The sequence below is a fragment of the Adelges cooleyi genome, unplaced genomic scaffold (assembly GCF_023614345.1).
Source record: "Adelges cooleyi isolate 19-005CV unplaced genomic scaffold, UGA_ACOO_1.1 ACOO_flye_CR_arks_rails_tigmint_CR_PRNA_651, whole genome shotgun sequence".
Classification (NCBI taxonomy): Eukaryota; Metazoa; Arthropoda; class Insecta; order Hemiptera; family Adelgidae; genus Adelges; species Adelges cooleyi.
In genome coordinates this window covers 1,151,070-1,173,717 of record NW_026096352.1, presented here as the reverse complement: position 1 = coordinate 1,173,717, position 22,648 = coordinate 1,151,070, and the positions used below count along the sequence as shown (strand labels likewise).

The window sequence follows — 22,648 nt, the reverse complement described above, 5'->3', positions numbered from 1 at the left end:
TGTCACTGTGCAGTGTATTAAATTTGTTACCAACCAAAAAGACACCAGTATTGCAGTAAAGCAGTATTATACCAACTTTTAATTTTGTATGTTCATTATTTAAAATCGTATGTAACTTTTTTTGCAATGTAGTACTGAATTACATTAATACATTTAATTATACCAAAAAGGTAGGTATAGTTTTTGTTTTAATATAAAAAATTGCCATAAAAGTTGTTGCCCAGTAGCTAATAACTGAAGGGGTGAGTGGATAAAGGTGTTAATATTTAATTTTAAAACTGTTCAGGAGGCAACATTTTAACCAATATATATTTAAATCCTTGGAACTTTATTAATTTTTAAGCTCAGCACACATTCAACTGTTATAATATTTTGTTAAATTGTGTAGTTATATCCTATAAAACCCTTCCATTCATGCAAACTATTTTTACAACTGTTCAAACTAAAAATTATTTATCAAAATATGTCAGTTAATACCTTTAACCACTAACCCTTTCAATTAGGAAAACCTTCTGGGAAATCAACAATTTGTATAAGTTTAAAACTACTTCATGTTATCGTTATGGTTACATGTATAACCATATCGATAAAACAATTTAATTAATTAATATCTAGTACCAGTTTATAATATTTAATGATAAAAAAAAAGTTAAGTTAGATTTTTAGTTTCAATATTTTTTAATGAAATTGTAACAGCTAAATGTTAAATTATAATTATAGTTATTATCATTATCAAAACAAAATTAAATTAATAAAATGCTATTCTTAGCCGTGTTATTCGAAATAAACTGTTTGATACCTAAAATTTATATTTTGCTTCTAAAATGACATTTTACTTTTTTATATTCTAATTGTTCACACAAACAGTAAAGATATGGTGATTCTTGAAACAACTTGGTAAAAAAGTCAATGGAATATTCAATAGTTTATCGTTTAATTTGAGTTATAGATGCTCATTACACAGGTAAAAATAATTGTATGCAGATTACATTATATTTATATCCGTTTCATCGTCATTGCTTCTATATACTACATTTATCTCACAAATATTTGATATTTTGTCATATATTTAGGTATTTTCGTAACTATGGATATCTTACAATAAAATTAATTTAGATACCAAATACTTAAAACAAATCATACAGAATCTAATAATTGAAGATTCTCTCCCCTACTAATTGCATATCCTTATAATCTTACATTCTTATATTTTTATAAACTAACCTAACGTAACTCGAAACCCCTAACTTTAAAATCTTTAATTGAGTGCAAGCCTTATAAACTTATAAATATTTCTGCTTATATTATCTAAATGATATACATTTAAATAAATAGTTAAAAAGTTTTTTCCATTTGTATTGAATTATTATAACTATGATAGAACTACATATATGGTTATTAGCATTATTTATTTAAAAAATATTTTACTGTTTAATACATGTATCAATATCGTGTTTTAGAGGAATGAAAGCTAAATTCAACAGATTATTACTGAATCCATACTGACTTTAATGATTGAAGAGTGCCTCCATAATTAATATAGATACCTACTAAATAGTGTAAGATGGTGGCTGTCCCGTTTATATTACTGATATTTTACTATTGGTGCTTGGCAATTTTTGTTATTGTATGTGAGTAAAATTCGGTTCGTGTTAATACGAAAATATGAGTTACAATAATTATTATTAACAAACGTAAAAGTATTACCTAACAGCAAGTAATAGTAGGTATTGTATGTGTTTTAGGCGGTATATTTCAAACCAATGATGGGAATAAACAACAATTAATGCAATGCACTATATGGGACGAGTAATTTAGAGTTCTATCGATACAATGTATATAGTAGGTGCAGTGTATTGTAATTATTTTGGTGAAATTATCGTTCTAGATGGTCGAACTGTAAAGGTGGATGTGGTGAAGTGGGTATTACAACTCGACATTGTAATCATGCTTTAAATGAAAACGTTACTTACGGCGGGTTTGAATACGAGTGGAAAACTTGCAATTTAAACGCGTGCACACTAAGTAATTACTCTGAATTGGTCAAAGGCAATGTGTTCAAGTTACAGGAGTTCAATTACTTGGAGACTGCTGTGGAAAATAGTAGACACCGCACGGTGTTGGATAATTGCATCACGGGCTATTGTGAATACGAATTGTTGGAGGAAACGCTTAAAAACGATACAGCAAGTACATTATTATGAACGTCGAGACTTCAACAAAACTTTACATACCTATCTAATAAATTTAGGATCGGTTTTGGAACGCTCTTCTGTGTGTAAAACACAACTTAGGTTGTCCCGGTAAGGAGAGTTGTTTAATCATTTTTGTTGACGCGATACCTGTTAAACAAACAGTCTATAATTATTGTGGTATTCGATCAGTTAAGGGAGGTTGGAGTGGTTGGAGTTTGTGGTCAAAGTGTACCGCTTCTTGCGGTCCTGGAGTTCAGTATCGCCTACGATTCTGTGACAACCCGACAAATTCCAGAGTGTCTCTCAACTGTACCGGGAGTTTCGTGGAATACAAAAATTGTTTTGGAAATAAATGTCAAAAGAAAACTGGTATTATATTTTATGAATACAACGCTAATAGGTGCATTGTTAGATCTTGTCAAAATTGCACACCGATTACCTACGTTAGACGGACTTTGGTGTAAGTGGTCTGAGTGGTCGCAATGTAACGTTGGCCAGGGCAACGGTATTGTGATTCGGAAAAGGTTTTGTCGACTAGCCAGTACCAATAATGGGTCGTCGTGCTTTGGACCGCATACGGAAATTGATAAATGCTACAAGCCAGATGGTAAAAAACGATTGGCGACAGTTGGCCAATATAATAAATAAGACGCTGTAATCTGTGAAATGTGTACAGTTAACGGAGGATGGTCCGAGTGGCAAAGGTGGAGTCACTGTTCTGTAGAATGCGGTAAAGGTACTAGGTACAGAACGAGAAGCTGTACTCGACCAGAACCCAATGGAGACGGCATCGATTGTGTTGGAAATCCCATGGAAATAGCCAGTTGTTATTTGACACCGTGTAAAGGTAAAAAAATTTAAATATTCAACTAAAGTATTAAACTACCTGGCCTGAGTGGTAAACAGCGATTGAAAAATTACCGATGAAACACGATGAATGTACATCTATATACCTATTTTTCAAACTAATAAAATACAGCTTTTATAATATCTCATAATAATATTTTATACGGTTTTGGTACAGTCTATTAACGTATCTCACGTACAGTTTTTTTTTAATTATTGTATTGTCTTCCTGTCCTTATATCATACAAATGAAGTCGGCCAGTTAAATAAAAAAACTATTTTGGCTGTACTTTAGCCTCTAAAGCGTTCTGTTGTAATTTGTCTTACTTGTTTCACCTTTCTATTTCTCTTTTTTCTTTTTATACGTGCAAATCATTCCAATGAAAACAAAATAATGAATTTACAGGGCCGTCACTTATGGTAACAACGTTTGACAAAGAAGCTCTTCTAAAATACTCATCTACAGGCCCAGAAACTTCTTTACTTCATGTATTTGTGCGGTTTTATCCACTTGATGGTTTTGGTACAATAATACGCAGATTCCACGACAACTGCGATAAGTGTGATAATGTAGAACTGAAATTAGTAGATTACAAATTATCGTTGAGTGCAGTTTTAAACGGTTGCAATACATCACTGAGCACTACGTCAAGAATGAATGTTAGGACTATTAAGTTTAATATCGAAATCAATATTTATGTTAAGTGAATTTTGCTGCATTTTTCCGAAGAAAAGCATAATCCATAGGTAACCTTATGCCAATAACAACAAGCAAGGCCAGTTTAACGCTAAAAAATTAAAAGAGGGGATTGAATTAAAAACAAAATAATGATTTATTAAAATACTGCTTTTTATCCTATAATGTGCATGGCCATATTTTAGACAATAGTTACTTTATGTTTACAATTTTTTTATACTTACTAATCTACTCATACGAATATATTAAATAATTTAACGTTAACTTAATTTAGTTGTTTTAAAATCATGTAGATCGGTTGGAACGAAGTGTACTTTATGATTACAAAAACACAAATAACACTACACGCAAATACAATACAAATTTCGTCAAATTTAAAATGTATTTCTACGTCGGTTAATTTAAATCAAGTGATGAACGTCGGAGAAGGATTTGAAGGTTACATAGAGAAGCTTTACGTTAATTTTGTACCATACGCAATAACAATAAACAATGAAGTGAGTTTTAAGTTTAACTGTCTACGCCTTTTCTTAAATAACAGATAATACTTTTCAAGTACAAACATATCAAAATATATTCAAATATTTTTAAAATGTTCAAAGATGAACAATTGAAAATTTAAATACAATAATAAATATTCCGTAGATCAGTTTGGAACATCTTGAATAATCGATAATAAATTATCGAAATAGTTATTCGTCTACAAAGTTATAAACAGTGTGGACCGGATTTAGAACCGGTCATATCCGGCCTCTCTCTTATCTATAACACCTTTTTAACATGAATATGCCTTATAGCTGGGTCGTGTCATCTAGACAATAGTATCGATAGTGGTATAAATTTAAAAAAAAGCAATTGAAAAGAATCTAAAAAAAGTAAATTTATCATTCCCTTGGAGGAAACACATTGAATCATGGACATCTTCTTATGATCAACTGATAATCTGTCTCTTAGCTTAGAATCCAATGTCTTTCTTTCAAAGGAAAGATGGATTTTCTAATAACGTCATAATTGATAACGACTGCTAATAATTTACAATTTACAATACTCATAAAAAATATTTAATTATCTATATAAATATAAAAATGGAAACAATATTTCTAAAAAAAAGTTTTGTTTTGCATGGGCTACTTACAATATTATAGAATGAGTATTTTCTTGTATAGTTGATTTAATTACACTTAAATGTAGTTTACAGATAATATGATCTTACCTTATGCGGCTTGGAACACTGTTTTTGAACCAATAGAAGAGATTTCTTACGTTGATTTATCACAAACCATCAAAATACCTTGTCCCCGAGTTTTAAACGCGTGGAAAGTTAGTTTTAGAAATAAGACTTAAGCAAAACTTGTGGTCTCAGTCTGATTCTCGGTTTTACCTAAACACTTGTATTTTCTTTTAGCTGGAGCTCTATTTAAGATTTCAGCGTATGGTTTATGGCGATGTAATCACCATGAACAGCTCGTCTGCAGATTATATATGTGTATCGGTTGTAAACAATTATTTCAAACTCAAAGTTTCGGTGGAAGACTATTCCTACGAGACGTTGATCAAGTACGAGGAAATCGATTCTTCTTGGATTCATTTGGAACTCGGACAAAAAATGAACGTTTGGTACTTTAACGTTAACGGAGAAACACAAACGATAGAAACACCCGGCGACATTCCAAATGATATATGTCATGAATATTTTTATACTGGAAGTCGAGACGTAAGTAGTGAATTCTAAAGTGCATAATTGTATTAAGAATATTTAAATGGAACTATTCTAGCTTCGAGGAGTTCTTGAATTTTTGAAAGTGGACAAAGAAATTTTGAATATTAACGATTTTATCGTAAATTCCGCTAGAGAATACAATATGTTATCTTATGATTTATCGGGTAGGTACTTGTTCAGTCTGACTAAACATTTGCTTTCATTATTTGTATTATAATAGCTACAAATTATAATAACATAAATATATATTTTTTGAAGATATTAAATATGATGAGATAAGAACTAACGTGGAAGACGTAACTAAATTGAATTGCATTGTTAATAATCAACTCGAACATGAAAATGTTGATATTACGTGGATCAGTATTAAAAATCTCGATGTACAAAAAATAAGCCCTTGCGAGTAAGTATATGTTGAAGGGGCATTTTGTAGAGCAGACTAAACCCCACGAATCTAGATAACTTCCATGGAATTATTTTTTTTTGGTCTAACTAATCCTATTTGTAGCACGAGAGGCTTGCATCCAAAATATTATATTCATTAATTAGTTATATTTTTGGGAGGGGCTAAAATTATAGATCTCTAATTATTATGTTAGGCAAAAAACGTTACTATACTTATGATTAAAAAATTGTTTAAAATTAAAATAGTGTATAGTAAAAAACCAAATAATAGAGAGTTAACGAATTGTTTTGTTCTTCTGCCTCAATATTTTTTTTAACTTTCTCAGACTTCTTCTATTTAATTAGCCATTTAATTAATCCCATCATATTTTAAACATAAAAGCCACTATAAAAATAATAATACATTTACTACAATAACTATATAATTATTACTGTTGTATTTTCTGAATAAATACTAATAGTGTAATTTATGTATGTAAATCAATAAAAAACACGTTTTACATGATATTTTGGTATAATATAATGACAGTATTTGTAAAAAGCAATAACATAATGTACATATTTTGAAAAAAAATAAAAAATAATTAACACCGATCAATGACATAGTGACATTCTTAGAATTCTAATCGCTTTAGTCATTTGATTGAAAAAGTATTAATAAATAAGTAATAACTTTCAGGTCTAATTATGTTTTGACGACAAGTAGTTATACGTCTCAATTATTAATTGTACCAAATGGTACTCTTCAAGACGACCAGTTTTATATGTGTACATCCACTTCACCGAAGAAGATTATTTGCGCTTATGGTGTAGTTAATTTTTACAAACCAAATAATAGCATGCCATCTGGTTTAAAAACGTTTATACTCCTTGGCAGACTTATTGCGGTTGTGACAATGTTCATTTTTATAGTAATTATTGTTAAAATATTAAAATAAAACGTGTACACTATTATTTAAAAACAAAACATTTTTTTTTGTTCTGAACTAGACCTTTAAACCCAAATTACCCGATCAGGCTCGTACTGGCTGCTCTGTTTTTAAATTACCGGTTAAAAATCTTAACTGGTTTAGCTTTTCTGTACTAAAAATAAATAAAAAGAATGTAAACTCGAACCTTTTAATAAAATTACAAGTATGTTTTTATAATTACAAAATAGTATATATATTTTTTTAAATATCTTTTTAATAATATATTACATGAAGAAGAAGTTAAGGACATCTCTTTTGATATTTAACGAAAAAATGTTGTAAAATTGATTTAAGTAATCGATTTAGTTCTTGGCTTGTAGAACACATCTTATCAAGTGTGTGATTCCCGTCGACTTGATTTAAAATATCGCGTTATTAAAAATAAACATTCTAAATTTTCCTGTGAGGATGTGGACCTTATTCCTTAATCTCATCTTTAAAAGCATTGTGCAAATCTGTTTTACATATTAATGGCCAAGATGTGGCAATAGATACAAGTTCTTCTTTAAGTTCACCTTCATCTACAGAAGTTAATAGTTGATAGGTATATTGCAGTAGGTGCATTTGATGGGACACCGTTTTTGCTTATATCTTTGAACCCACGAGGGTCAAAACATTCCAATTTTAGAAAAAGTTCTTTATGCAGCAAAAAACGCGTTTCTATACTTTTTAAAACTGTGTCCAATGTATAATTAAATTGGAATTAATTAAATATTGTTATACTCTAATATGAATTATGATATGTGTATATTATTATTTGTACCGTCTTCGTGTGGCCCGATGATAAATTTTGATAAGATGATAAGTCTTCCAACTTTCTGGTCGTTGTTTTAAATATCCTACCGAATGTGATAATATAATACACCCCTTTCTACCGTTAGATAAGATATTGATATTCATCTACAGAGTGTTGTAACTAAAATAAAAACTTTTAATATTATTTACAAACTAATAGTATGATATATGCAATCGGTGCGGATCTGACAAGACGAACAAATTACAGTCTGGACATGATTACTACATGACAAAATAAAAGTAAATTTAGTTGCAGTAAAATTGCAATAATTCATAAATAACAAGTGACCTTATTTTATGTTGACATAATAAAGACACAGATTTTATTTTAAACTATAAATACATTTTTTTTTTTTATCATATTGATCAAGATTTTTTATATAATAAGTAAGCAAAAGTACCAACTTTAAATACTTTTAAGTCTTCTTCATCCGGCTATAAAACTGTGTGTTTTAAACTACTTATGTCTTGCGTTTTCTTAAGATTTCACATTTTCACAGAAGCTAGAGTAAATTATAATGCTCCCTATTTGAGCTTATGCCTTACCGTGATATACATATAACAAAACAAATGTTGTCTTGATTTTACTATCCTTCTCTGAATAATATAATATAAACGTTTAGAAAGTATAATATGAACTTTCAATAATCGTATACTATTCATACCTATATTACTAGTTTTTAATAAATGGTCTCATTAAAGTAAGTATTTATAATATATATAAATATATCAATACACGTGTCTATTTTTTGTAAACAACTGTCGTTTAATCTGTTCATAAAAGTTTATTGTACACTTACACATACGGTTATTTCTTATATTTTTGACTTATCATCGTGATTCGCTGCTGCATATTATTTTTGTATCCATCTGTATTTATTAAATTAGTTTAAAACATTCGCTGACTTTTTTGTAGTTATCTGCAAAGAACAATGTCTTCGAATTACAAAAAATACAACATATGTAGTATATTATATATTATATCTTATGTTTATCTCAGTATGCTTAAATAATTAAAAATGGGTAAATTTGCAGGCATCGTTCCATTGAAACGATCATCGCTCAACTCAAAATTACCATCGGTGAGTTTAGTCTTATACCTATTACGTTTAGTTATGTTTTTGTCTTTAGATAACTTAACATATATATTCAATTTTTTTTTCAACGTAGTAAGCTAATTGAGTCCTCGGTGGTCTGGCACAAAATATATATTTTTCCATTAAAATTATTCGGCATATTAAAAATGGCTACTAAATCAATATTTGTCAATTATTTCTTATCCTTCGCCCATTCATAAATAGCACTCTCCGTTACCCTTAAGCATATACACCTCATAGTAAAAATAATAATTACATAGGTATCCTGAATCATATACTCTTATTGTTAGATACTGCCGAGATCCCACGGTGTTACGGACGCCGGCATGTCGAAGACGTCCACTTCCGTCAACCGGAAACGTCGTCTAGCCCATACGCCTAAATTTCCGGTTGACGATTACTTCATCCATGATAGACCTGCCACGACAGGTGCCGCAAGCGTGGAACAACCCGCTAAACCGTTCACGAGTTGCGGCACTGTCATTCAATCGGACACTGTAAAGCAGTTGCAGCCACAGTCATCGCAGAAGCCGAAGTGTCTGTTGAAAGTAAATAGTTGATTTCGAGTTAGGTGTATATATTTGTAAAATTAATTTGCCAAATTAATGTCGTCAAACAAAAAAATATAGAAAAGTAAGTAACAGAGATAATATCGAAAAGTAACAAACCATGGCAACTTATTATTGTGGTGGGTGTACGGCCGCGCCATCTAGTTGTAGTAGTCACACACTAGGCCAGTAATTTAGTCGGGTGGCGGGTATTTTGATAAATAATCGTGTATGAACAAACCAGTTTAGTCGAGTAGTTTAGAAAAGTTCTCCGCTCTTTTGTCTAATAACTAAATAGGCCACCAAAATAGGTCCGAACGCGTTTCTTTGGTCAAGTGTATTAGTTGAATTTGTGGTTGCATTTTTTTTTAACAGAAAATTAAAACAACTTCCAGTCATTCTCAGCATTGCGAAAATGTTTCGTGGTCTTCAAGTTCCAGTTCTCTAATAATATCATTTGTAGCTCCCAATGAATCCCTTCTCTGGACCCATTTTCTGGTCCATATTCGCTATGCCTTTTCATTAAGTTCATATTCAAAAAGCTCCACCTCTTCTAAAATAGCAGTTGCAATAAATTGTATTCCTTTATTTAATTTTTTTGGAGATTTTTCATATTAAAATACATTCTTCCAGTACCACAGCACACTGCACAGCACATCTACTACTAATTTACTAAAATAATCTGTCTGAACTCTTTTCAGCTACTAAACGTTTAGTAGTTAATAAATCAATTACCCACTCTACTAAATTAGTGGCCTAGTGCGATTGCAGCTAAAATTTGTATGAAAACTACCAGTTTTGTTATAGCCAACAAGAGTCTTAACAATAACTGTCCATTATGTTAAACATATACGAGTAGGACTTTCGCTTTAATAATTAGACTCTAAATTTAAAATTCATAAAAATTAAGAAAAAAATTTGGATAAATTAAACAGAATGCTTATTATATAATATTTATTATTGTCAATCAATTTTACAGATGGTAAAAAAACGCACTGGCAGTGACTTTTATACGGTTGTTATCCGTATCTCTTATCAATCACCCCTTATCACCTGATTTTACTTTTTCACATGAAAATTTGAACGATCGTGTCATTGAAACGATAGTATAAAGACAGCCTAACCAACGAAAAATCAAATTTCGTTTTACTATATTAAACATTTTAGAATAATATAATTCTTCCAAATAAACTGGTCCTAAATGGAAGAACTTCGTTTGTGCTGCAGCTGGCATTTAAATTATGGCATTCAAAGAATTAGAATTGGTTTTTTCTCGAAACCATTTTGGCGATGTTTTAATGTCAAAACTGTTTTCTGTTAAATAAAATGTTTTCTCTTATCAGTAGGCAGCTTTTGTAAGTTTGGTATCTACGATAATGCAATTTTTTTTTTTGGTAAGCATCAATCTAAACATTATCAGCACATTACACATATAAGTTAATATATTTGCTTTCTGTACCATCGTGAAAATATGCAAGAAGTAAGAACATCTTCCTAAACAAAATAAACATAGTTTGTCACAAAAAAAAGTTGATTTCTACTTTTAACCGTTTGGAATTTTGAAATACAAGTTATATTATATAAGAGGTTTGAAAAAATACTATAAGTACTTATTTAAATGTATTCAATACTAAATGCAAATACCTTAAAAATAAAATATTCGATATAAACAATTATGCTATGAATGGTATAATGAAATAATAGTATTGTATACTATATTATTATAAAATGCTGTATTGATAAAAATATATTGGGTCTGGAAGTGTTATTGAAGCTTTGCACAACTTTTGTCGTCGAATAATTATTACAGATTTAGTACCCATTCTCGACAAAACGGTCATTACACAATGTTGTTGTAATAATTTTTTGAGGATAGTCGACACTTTTGGAATAATATATTTATAAATATAAATGTAATGGTTCTAAAAAACTGTCTTTATAAAAATGTATTAAAATGTATAATTTGTAGGTATGAGTGATTAAATAAAATATATTATAATAATAATTCTATGGTAATTCTATGAAGAACGCACGTGGTGAATACTTATAATAAACGGAGATTGTAAACTCCTATATAATATAATACAATATTTGATCTTAAGGGTCATTCCATGTGTTATGGCTGCTAAAAATCAGCTAAGATTAACCAATATTATAATACTTAAGTCGATTTCACCCTGACTGTTAATAATATATTATGTACAACCTAAATGGGTTCCTTTCTACTTTATATTTAACTAAAAGTTAACAACACTATAAATGATGAATAACAATTCAATTTATTTTATACAATTGTAAAAACCGTATGCTATGTCACAACTGGAGATTGCGAAAATGTGCAAAAACACATTAAATGTTGTATAAATTATATGTATCCGACAATGTTCCGCGAATTGTAGTGGACAGCTTGCCAAATAGCGAAATCGCCATAAACCCAGATTCCACATAGATTGAAGATTGCACACCGCCAAAAGGTCAATCAATGCGGGGACGACATCGACTCCTTCCATCTACCCGGATGACAATTGTGCGTAAATACCAGCCGATTTGCCATGCGAATTCAGAAGTGATCTATCTGCTTGATGCTCAACTCACCTGAAAGACGACACTTATTTACTGTTTGTGTGTTAACTTTAAACGTGTAAAATACATATCTCACCTTATTTTTTATTATTGCAAGTATTCTTTTCTTTAAAATAAACCATTTCCATCTTCAACCTTTTGTGTTACCAAGTCTACAAAGGCCACAGACATAACACATGCATAATCACTGAACAATTGTAATTTAAGAGTTTTTTTTTTCATAATATTGATTATGATGTGTCAGAAAAATTGTTTGAAACATTGACATTGATATAGTAAAAAAATATAATGAAATTTATAAAATTTTGAGTCATTATTAGAACCATGATGTTTATTTTAAACTTAAAAGTAAAGTTGGTTTAGGTATTGACCAAAAAAAACTCATAATTGTGAAACCGATAAAACTTGTAAAACAAAAAAAGTTTTATATTTCTCCTTTTTGTGCCAACGTACTCGTAGAAAATATAATTGGGTTTCTTTTTAATTGTGATAACCTTGATTATATCTCGTCTGGTACACGAATTTACTATATATTTAATTATTTCCATATCAAAATACCTATCGCTCGTATAACATATGATGTTCATTATTATACATATTAATCGAGTTTTTTTTTATCAAACCTAGTTTTCTTAACGAGTCATTAAAATAAAAAATGCAGCAATTAAATTTACAGTATTTCTTATGATTTTGCATTATTAAAAACATTTAGGTGCAAATAAAATGTATTATCATGAACTTAGTACTTACTGTACATTGTAAATATGTATGAATGTGCGTATTATAATTATAAATAAATTCACAATCAAACATGGTCATAAATCTACTTAACGGACGACCGTTTTGTTATTAGAATTTTAAACGTGTTTATTATTTTTGAATAAAAATAATTATAATTTCATGACTCTTATATCAGGACAACCTTTAAGTATTAAAGTTACAAAGTACAGACTATAGTTAATTAAGTGTTCTATTAATATCTATATTTATTTATACATTTATTAATGAAAAAACTACGCGTTTTCTTTATGTTGATATATAAAATTGTGTATGGGATCATCAATTACAATTTGGTACATTAAATAGAAATAAACTTAATACCTCAGGACAGTATAATATGTCATATTATTTAGAAATGTATACATCCCAAGTATATCATTTAAATTCCTTCTAGAAGTGTTGAATTGGCTTGATTTTCTTTAAAATGTATAAAGATTAGGAACCGTTTCTGGATTTTTTGTTGATTTCATTTAAGTAGACCATAAAATAAAAGCATATTCAAAAATTGACCTAACCATAATATAGAATAATAGAACTATACATTTTGTAACGTCAATATGTTAATATTTTTTTACATTTGTGTAATATTATGTTCTGAAAAAGTTAAGTCACTGGATAACCAAACACCTAGGTATTTAACATTATAATCAGTATGTTTATATCTTAACCATTAACATTGTGTACCATTCGTTATGTTTATTTAAATCAGGTTGTATTTTAATACAATCGTCACATAATCTTTTATAGACATAAATATCTTTAGGTCGTCAGTAAAACAACAAATAATTATAATAGGTAATACTTAAATATTTGACACAAATCTTCAATTATAAAATTGTATAAAATATAGATATACCATCATTTCGGTTCAAGCGGCATCGACTAACATTTAAGAGGGGTATTTGTACAGCGATGTACCGTGCATTGTAATATATATATATATATAGTAAGTACTTTATTCTAGCTGCAGTTATCACAAACACGTCGATTATATGCATAACGTAGACGTATATAGTACTCAATATAAATGTTTTTGACGGTCGTTGATGAAAAAACCGGTAAATTATTGTTATTGTCATTTATTTACAAGGTGATAAATTTATTGTATGACACTCATTTTGAGTCATTGCAGTTTTGTAGTTTTTCTTTTTGAAAAAATTTTTGCTTATGTTTGTCTACAATATTAGGCAATGTTTAAATTTTCAACCTTTTTTATTTTTTTCTAGAGATCTATTAACTTTTAAAACCTAAACTGTAACTTATATATTTGTTTAACTTTTAAATTAATAATGATTTAATGACATTTTCGACTGGTCGATAACCAGTTTTGTGTAATTACTATAAGTGTTATTAAATTTGCGGTTGAAAAATAGAGCAGATAAAAATTATACTATACACCCCCCTTGTCCCGTCCTAAACTTAAAACTTTGATAACTTTAAAAGTATCGTCCAGTTAAACATTTTTCAACAAAAATTGTATTCTTAATTTAAAAAGTTTATTAAATTTATACGTTATACCGTTTGAGTTTATAAGTTGATAGAGCTTAAGGAAATAATTACAAAATGTAAAAATTTGAATTCAGTCTAATATTTTAAAATAACACAAACAAAAATATTTTCAAAAAGAAAAGTTACAAAACTGCAATTATTTTTAAAGAAACAGTGTTTTACATACGTTAAATTGATCACCCTGTATTATGGTAATTATTAACAATATTTTTTATCGTTTTAGGCATAGCCACGGTGACTCTCAACAAACTTCCTGTGAATACTCTGAACTTGGAATTTTTAGAAAGTCTACGTGATCAAATAAAAAAACTCAAAAATGAAAACGTCCGAGGAATGATATTAACTTCGGTATGTAATTCATTTTGTTTTTTTTTAGTGATGTGTTTTCGTTTTGTGTGTCGTGTTAAAAAAAATAGCGTCTACTATCTATATTAGAAAATCTAATGATAAATAACAAAAAGAAAAATTGTTTAAAACGCAATTCAGCAGAACCGCATGCTCTTAGATGTATTTACTTAAAATCACTTTTAGAGAGATAGAAGTCAATTTTTATCAATTTATACATACAATTAAAGCGCTACGCATATTTTTCATATTTAAAAAAAACAATATATTTGTAATTGTTTATTTTTATTTTTCCTACGGCTTTTAATCGATATTAGCCTATTCAAAAAATTAAATCTCTAAAATTACCTTTTTTTTTTAATTTGAAAAAAGATTTTTAAAGCTAAAATATGGCACTTGAAAATCATTTTTTTTGATTTTGTGATAAACAATTTTTTGGCGAGTTATTAGTTTTTTTAGTTTCTGTTTAATAATTTTATTTTGATAAAAACACATTTTATTATTTTAATTATAAAATATCAAGAGAGTGATTTTGAAGTGTCGTATATACCTATATCTTTTATAGTATATAAATAGAAAACATTTCAGATATTTTTCAAAATAAAATGTTTACTATGATTAATTTTAATTTTTAATATTCGATGTTTTTTCGATGCAAACATAATACAAATTCACAGAGTACTTAGAGTAATGCTAGAGATCTGAAATTTTAGGGATTAATTATTTGAATAGAATAATTTTACTATCTATTGATAGATAAGGTAATTTAAATCACAGTCAAATGATTATAAAAAAACACCATTCTTAAGGTAATAATGGGTATACGAATTTTAAATTAAGTGTTAAGAAAGCTCTATGCATTAAAATTTGTCATATGAATTTCGAAAATGTTAAATTGCTTATTAAAATTGTAGATATAACATAGATAGTAGCTAATTTATGCTAATTATTTATTTACTTTGAACTTAACTTATCAATCATGGTCCATATAGTCATATGTAAAATTATTGTCAAAATATTGTAGATACTTTGCATGTTTGATCTTCTCAGTTGATTTTATGTAAATAATGTGACCGTAGTGTAATTTTTTTTAGGGTTTGAAAAATGTATTTTCTGCCGGTTTGGATTTGAAAGAGTTTCACGAACCCGATCCTACAAGGTTAGCAAAATTCTGGTCAACCTTACAAGAAACGTGGATAGAACTTTATTTAACACCTTTTCCGACGGCAGCTGTTATAAATGTAATTATTATTTTTGTTTTAACGCCTTTAGTATAGCGAAATTAACTCGATTGATTGTTGTTACTTAATTAAATCAGATGATTATTAATTAATCGTTGTAAAAAATACTAGATTCGATAAGTTTTACTAACTTACTCCAATCAAAATTAAAAAAAAAAAAATAGGTGCGATTGTAATTGATATGAAGACTGCTTGTGTATGTGAAGTCTAAAGTAAAAGTCTACTGTTTAGGACAAGGGTGGCCGGCACCAAATAGTTGAGATGAAGGTGAAAGAAAAGAAGAAAGAGGAAAAGAAAGATTAAAAAAAAAAACATTAAAATATTACATTCCATCTCTCGGACAATAGCTATTATGTAGAGTGATTTTATTAAACGCACTTTACCATTATAATTTAAGTTTAAGGGCACTAACAACTACCGGGAATCTAAAAGCAAAATAAAAATAAGTAAATTATATTCTTAGAACGTTTCATAAAAATTACTATAATTATTTATTCGGCTAGCGTTAATGGGATGTGTTTAAAAAAAAAAATACGCGGCATATTATAATTTTTAACATTTTCATTTATTATATTTCAACGTTGTTGTTGAGCGGTTATGCCTTTAAGCGTAAACTACCTTGATTAGTCGACCATAAAAATACTACTAATCGTCGTTTTTAATTTGTTAAACAAACAAACATACATATTAATATTGATTATTCAGTTTAGGACCAGCACGAATTTTAGCACGGCAAAAAATATATGGATACAATTTACATCTGAAGTCTAACGTTTTATAGATTTTGCAAGTTACTTGGTTATAAGTTAGTAAGTTATAAGTGTTATACTCTGATGAGTGTACACTTTTTTACGATTATTTTGAACGGGTATGACGTCCTCTAAAGATGTGTAAATTAGTATACATTTTTCACGGCCTTTTTTTATTTGCTATTAAAATTTTAAAAGCAATTTCGTAACGCGCATTACGTTTGATTAATTCCTCCGAGTTCAGACGAAAACCGATCAGTGCATTGGATCATTATCATGAAATAAAATTTTAATTTAAAACATTCGCATTTCAATTTATTACAATGCATAACCTACACCTTTTTTTTTTTTGTAGTAATACCGATAAACGGTATACGCCGTGGCCCACACAGGTAGCATTCTTGTGTATATCAGCCCGGTACTTTTTTTTTACCTACGGAATATAACTGTTATAATTACAGATTAGGTATTGACGCCAACTAGTGTCGATTAATTTATGTTAACGTATTATATTATATTATATTAGTTTATATATATATATATATATATATATATATTATTATTTTGTAGATATATAATAGTGTGCAGGATGACGTGATTAACTAAATGACATCATAGGACTTAAACACGTCTAGCTACCTTTGTATTTGTTATTAAGCCTTCTTAGTTTTTTGTGTTAACGTCATTCACTAATTTACACATTACTATATAAATCGTCTTTTAATTAGCCACAATCGTCAGTTACTTATGCTAGATCATAGTCAGTAATGCTGTGTCAGTAAATAGTATAATTATATATATTAAATTGTTCATGTGTGTTTTATTATAAACTACAGTTTTAAAAGTCTTTTAAGTTTAAAAGTGTTTATATATATTATCTTGGTCTTCAACTCCACGTAGTGATCTCTGCTTACTGCAGAAGTAAAGATTGGAAAATTTTCGAAAAAATCTTAATTTAGAGTTTGAACCATAATGTATACTTATTAATACAGTGATGTGGATACATTGTTGATTGCCATTTATTTTTGTCAGACTATCATAGTCATTTCTATAGGATAAATTACAATTATTTTTTTCCAATCAAAACATTTTCACGCGGATTAATTTTGCTATTAATTATACTTACCCATTACTGAGAGGGAGGAGGGGAGTAAGAGGGGGTTCTTATTAAATAATTAAAATATTGAATGTTCTATGTATATGAATTCGTATTTTTTAATTTTCTAAATCTAAATTTGTTATTATATTTATTATTTGATCTCGTATGAAAAACAAATTGAGACAACAAAATACACCATTGCACCAAAATCGTCAACAGAATTTTTTGTTTTAAAATAGAAATTTTACATAAATTGTTTGACTTATATAAATAAAAACATTATTTGGTTCGGATCAATACGATATTAGAGACTGAATATCATTGTTAAAAAATACTTGGCTTCGGTGATGTTTTAAGGGTCCTCGCGACTGTGATCAAAGTTCATAATGAAAGTAATTTTTCAATTGATATAGAAACCTGTTTTACGTACTTTTTTGATCAGAAATTTAAAGTCTTAAAAACATGTTTTACAAAATGTTAAGTATTATATAAAATGTACAATATTTCCATAAATATTATACAAAACTTAAATACTTCTAAGACGTTTGCTGCTTTGTATCATTTTTTGGTGTCTTCGTTTAGAGAAAGTCATATTTTATAAATTAAATACCTAAATTGTTTGCATAGGGTCACAGTCCAGCGGGAGGTTGCCTGTTGGCTATGAGTTGCGACTACAGGGTGATGGTCGAACCCAAATACACTATTGGACTCAACGAAACGCAGCTTGGAATCGTTGCTCCGAAATGGTAATAATAATTGTGCACTCACAAACAGCTGCTATAAATTGCGACCCCGTTTACAATCCCATAGGCTCATGTGGTTGCACTTATGGTCACATTTCATACATTGTACACAAGGCAACAGCTGTGTGACGTCAAAACCAAAAACATGCAGATTTTTTCTAATTAATATCATACACATACGATTTTCTATTTTTCTTAAGGTTTATGGATACCATGATCGCGGTGATCGGCCAAAGGAATACAGAGATTTCTTTGGCCACTGGTAAAATGTACACCGCCCAAGAAGCGTTGAAAATAGGTCTGATCGACGACAGTGCGCCCGACCGCGATAGTGCCCTCGCCAAAGGAGTGGATTTCTTGAATAGATTTAAAAATATATCACGTGAGGGACAACAGTACAATGTTAACTATGATGATCTATTTTTGTTGATGGGTTTCTTTTCTCTAATTTGGATTTTTATTTTTTATAGAATGGGCGTTCCGAAGCACCAAAGAAATGATCCGTCGACCGACCGTCCAGTGGTTACTTGATAACAAAAACGAAGACCTTGAATTTATCATGGACTATATGCAATCGTCACGCGTTCAAAAGAGTATAGGCCTTTATTTACAGTCCTTAAAAAAATAAAATTCTAGTTTAAAATTCAGACAATTGTTTAGTTTAAGGGTGAAAATTTGTGAAATGTATAAAAGTGTAATTATAAAATTGGTCGGGAAAAGGTATCGACAATATAGTGTAGTTATTTAGTGTCTACAGTAGTCTGCCGAAGAAGTAGGAGGGGTTGCTGTAGCCCTATGAAAAATTTAGTTGAAAATATCCCTCCCCATATCACTCTTGTTTAGTGGAATTAAGTGAATGTAATATTCAAACATTTAGTAAATACAATATTATTGATATGTATTGTACCTTAAGAGATTTTCAATCCAAATTTTTGCTCATGTTCTGATAATTTATTAAGTCATATATTTCTTAATTTTAATATATATATATATATATAAATGTCTGAAACTCAACATTAGAGTATTTACATATTACAATGCCATAAGCACAAAACAAAAATCTATATATTTGTACTATAGTTTGAGATACAATAAACTGATTAAATAACACAATATTGTCAATTTGTAATTTATTATACCACAAATAACTATTCGCCAAACTATGTGTGAAAGGGTATGTCTACAAGCTGCTGATTGTCGATTTTTAAACATTTTTAGTGTCATAATAAGTGAAGGGTACAGGGAAAAACCAGGAAAGTCACTTTTTTCTAATCAAACAAAAACATGTTTAAGTAACGCTAAAATATGTTTTAAAATGTTAAAAAAATACTTAAGACTTTTTGAAAAGCTTAAAAATAAAGAACACATTCGTTTTGTATCAAAACGAATTTTATAACAACAAAATTGTCATTTTTAAAAAGTGACTTTCCTGGTTTTTCCCCTGCACCCTTTAAGTGTTGAAATATTACACTTTTTAACATTTGTTTTTGGTTATTATGTTAAAAATGGCCAAATGTTAAAATCTAATCACTCTACGTTTCTTTTCCTGTAGGTAAAATAATTATTTATTACTAAAATGGCTTTACGTTTATAATAATATATGATAGTATGATTATATTATATACACTGAAAAAACAAAAGTTTTATCCTACTAAGTATCATAATATAAATGATACAAACGCACTTTACGATTGGCTTTTCTTAAAATACACAATATTTTCAAAGCTGATAGTTTATTAACTAGTATTAGAGACTCTTTGAAATTATTCTACGCTATCATGTTTGCAATTGTGACAAATTATGTATATTGTTTTTTCGTCGAAACCATCAGCTGTACAATAAAGTAATACTAATTGCTATGGTGTTTATATTTTAAAAAAAAGCTTACAGACCAATGTATGGTTAAAAAATATGTAGTATTTTCGAATTTTGATTTAAACCTATATATTGGTATCTGCGTCAGAGTTTCTTTGTCTGACAAATACCATCAACACAGCCACATCAACACCGCTAGGCATTGCCACGATGAACACTCGTAAGACGAACAAAGACTTGAACAAGTCGGACACGCTTACCGAAAAGCTGATATCGGCCCTTGCCTGCGTGTCCAGACCGCGGTTGACACCGCAGACGTTGCTGATGAACGTTGTGGCTAATACGTTGGCTGTGGCCGACGAAGGTTGTTGTGTCCCGTCAAGCAGTCAAACGATACAGTTGGCCTTGCAGCACGCGTTGGTCGAAGAGTGTGGACGGTACGACGACACGAAGGAGGCACCCGATATTACAGATGCCCAGTTGAACGCGCTTAGGCGGGCTGTGGTCACGTGTGAGTACAACGTTGCACATGTGGCTCAAACACCGCATGTGGCGGTGAGCAAGGATTTGCTGGACACGCTCAAACGGACGTTGAAGACGTGGAAAGAAAGGGTTCGGCTGGAACGCAAAAGAAGTTACACGTTGGAAAAAGAACGACAAAGGCAAGAAAGCATATCGGAAAATTCCCGAAAATTATACCTAACTCATTGATTTGGACTTTTCACTGTTTTGAAGTGGTAAAATATAAAATGTTCGAGACACAAACATTGAGTAACCTGAGTTTTATAACAGACAGTTATTTTAATTAAATGCACTACAGGTATTGTCCAAGACATAATAAATATAAAAATACAACAAAGACCTTTGTTTCATATAATTATAAAAATACTAAGAAGTACCACAGAATATATGAATAGTTTTCTTATAGTCTGTGGACTACCGTCAAACGGGCCAACACTGAGCATTGGTTAAATAATATAATATATTCTAATGTACCTATATTATTTTATCCATATGCCCCAAATTACCCGTAAGGCACTGACAGTAAATTATACTAAATTTACTAAAGTAATATTATGCAGTCAAACTGTTAAATCTTTTTTATTAAAAATTTCCGGATGAATTGAAGTTTGAAGAAATAAACAGTTTTGCTGAAAATAAGGATGTGTAAAAATATGTAAATGATATGAAAACAGTTAATACGTTAGTATAAATTCAAATTTTATGTACATAATACAATCTTCTGTTAAACTAAGCTATAGCGTATAACGTATCAAACTTTAAAACTAATAAATCGTCGCTTACATGCAACATCTCATACCTCATTGTTTTGCCAAATCAAGTTGGCCACACTGTTTTATTTAAATTTTCGGGGGGGGGGGAACGACTATTAAGACTTGGTATATTAGTTATAGTATCTTAGTTCGTGGTGGCAATAGTGAACTTTAATTTTTTGCTCTCCTGTAAAACCGACAAAAATGAGATATAAGGTGTTGCGTCGTTATTATTATAATCATGCAATAATTGTCATTGATATTATTTATCTGGCTTTGAAACGTTCCCAAACAAACGCGATGAAACCAAAACCGGCGCCGCACAACAGTATCATGAACGCGCCTTGCAGTTCGTCGACGGTCAGCATTTTGGCCGTGATGTTCGTTTTTGCCCTCTTGGCCGTCCGCGCGGACAACATCTCGTCGTTCAGCCATTTCTTATACAGGCCCGATTCGTAAGCGATTGACACGGCTTTGCGTATTATCCGCTGGAACGGGCTGCCCTTCTGGGTGTAGACGCCCACGGCGTACACTATGAGCGGCGCTTCCACCGTTTTGATGTCGTCCAGCGATTGATGACTGTTGGCCATCATCAATTCGAAGTGTTCCTCCGGGTCCAGGATAACAATGTCCCTTTGTTGCTGCAGCCTTTGCACGGCTTTCTGCATGTCCGTGTACGTAACGTAAGCGGTCAAGTTGAAGTTCTCCTCGATCATCGGTTGCCCGATCGGCTGATACGCCGGCACCGAGGTAATGGTCAGCCCGGACCGGATGATGTCGCCGATGGTCTGCAAAGGCTGTCCGTACATGGGCTTGTACAGCAAAATCAACTGCATAGACGAGTACACGGCGCTAATGTGCATCATGTACACGACCCACGCAAGGAATATCGTGTTCGACGACCTGGAAACGGACCGACGGCGGCTGGCGGGCACGCTGCACAGTATTGCCCAAGCGTCGACGAGACTGCGGCCGGGGTCGGCGACCGCGAGTTTCTCGGACATCACGAAAGCGTCGGACAGCCAGAACAGCGTGGAAGTGATACAGTAGACGGCCAACAAGGTGACCCAAAAACTAGGCGAGAAAACGTTCAACATGCTCTGCCAGTACGGAAGTCTCATGGGCAGCGGCGCGTAGAAACGAAATCGGAGCATCTGCAACGTTGGCACCGCCGAAAACATGGACAAACGCTCGATGGTCAAGAGGGCACCGCCTATTACTGTGTCGGCCTCGCGC

General features: G+C 30.6%; 2 protein-coding genes across 3 annotated transcripts; both read left to right on the top strand.

Annotated features, from left to right (window-relative positions):
* The first annotated feature begins 1,898 nt into the window (after nucleotides 1-1,898).
* LOC126844715 (uncharacterized) lies at nucleotides 1,899-9,286 on the top strand. Its single transcript, XM_050583095.1, has 11 exons — nucleotides 1,899-2,303; nucleotides 2,385-2,802; nucleotides 2,872-3,042; nucleotides 3,448-3,701; nucleotides 4,032-4,235; nucleotides 4,930-5,058; nucleotides 5,144-5,452; nucleotides 5,514-5,622; nucleotides 5,717-5,861; nucleotides 6,543-6,774; nucleotides 9,017-9,286. The coding sequence occupies exons 2-11, from the start codon at nucleotides 2,577-2,579 to the stop codon at nucleotides 9,284-9,286; spliced, it is 2,049 nt and encodes a 682-aa protein (XP_050439052.1). The 5' UTR covers nucleotides 1,899-2,303; nucleotides 2,385-2,576.
* Nucleotides 9,287-13,596: 4,310 nt separating this feature from the next.
* On the top strand, nucleotides 13,597-19,436 carry LOC126844302 (enoyl-CoA delta isomerase 1, mitochondrial-like). 2 transcript variants are annotated; one of them, XM_050582402.1, is made up of 6 exons: nucleotides 13,597-13,695; nucleotides 14,370-14,494; nucleotides 15,586-15,732; nucleotides 18,208-18,326; nucleotides 18,524-18,705; nucleotides 18,794-19,436. In XM_050582402.1, exons 1-6 carry the CDS (start codon nucleotides 13,665-13,667, stop codon nucleotides 18,949-18,951), a joined length of 762 nt encoding a protein of 253 aa, XP_050438359.1. In that variant the 5' UTR covers nucleotides 13,597-13,664; the 3' UTR covers nucleotides 18,952-19,436. The 2 variants fall into 2 exon arrangements, with proteins under 2 accessions (XP_050438359.1, XP_050438360.1); XM_050582403.1 differs by having other exon boundaries at nucleotides 13,607-13,727.
* Nucleotides 19,437-22,648: the final 3,212 nt, after the last annotated feature.

What these genes read in the sequence shown, in the direction of transcription:
- LOC126844715 (XM_050583095.1), top strand. Translation starts at nt 2,577, where the DNA reads ATGAATACAACGCTAATAGGTGCATTGTTAGATCTTGTCAAAATTGCA. An exon ending in GAGTTTTAAACGCGTGGAAA is followed by an intron (nt 5,059 to 5,143) that starts GTTAGTTTTAGA and finishes ATTTTCTTTTAG; the next exon opens with CTGGAGCTCTATTTAAGATT. An exon ending in CAAAAAATAAGCCCTTGCGA is followed by an intron (nt 5,862 to 6,542) that starts GTAAGTATATGT and finishes AATAACTTTCAG; the next exon opens with GTCTAATTATGTTTTGACGA.
- LOC126844302 (XM_050582402.1), top strand. Translation starts at nt 13,665, where the DNA reads ATGTTTTTGACGGTCGTTGATGAAAAAACCG. An exon ending in GGTCGTTGATGAAAAAACCG is followed by an intron (nt 13,696 to 14,369) that starts GTAAATTATTGT and finishes TTATCGTTTTAG; the next exon opens with GCATAGCCACGGTGACTCTC. An exon ending in GGAATCGTTGCTCCGAAATG is followed by an intron (nt 18,327 to 18,523) that starts GTAATAATAATT and finishes ATTTTTCTTAAG; the next exon opens with GTTTATGGATACCATGATCG.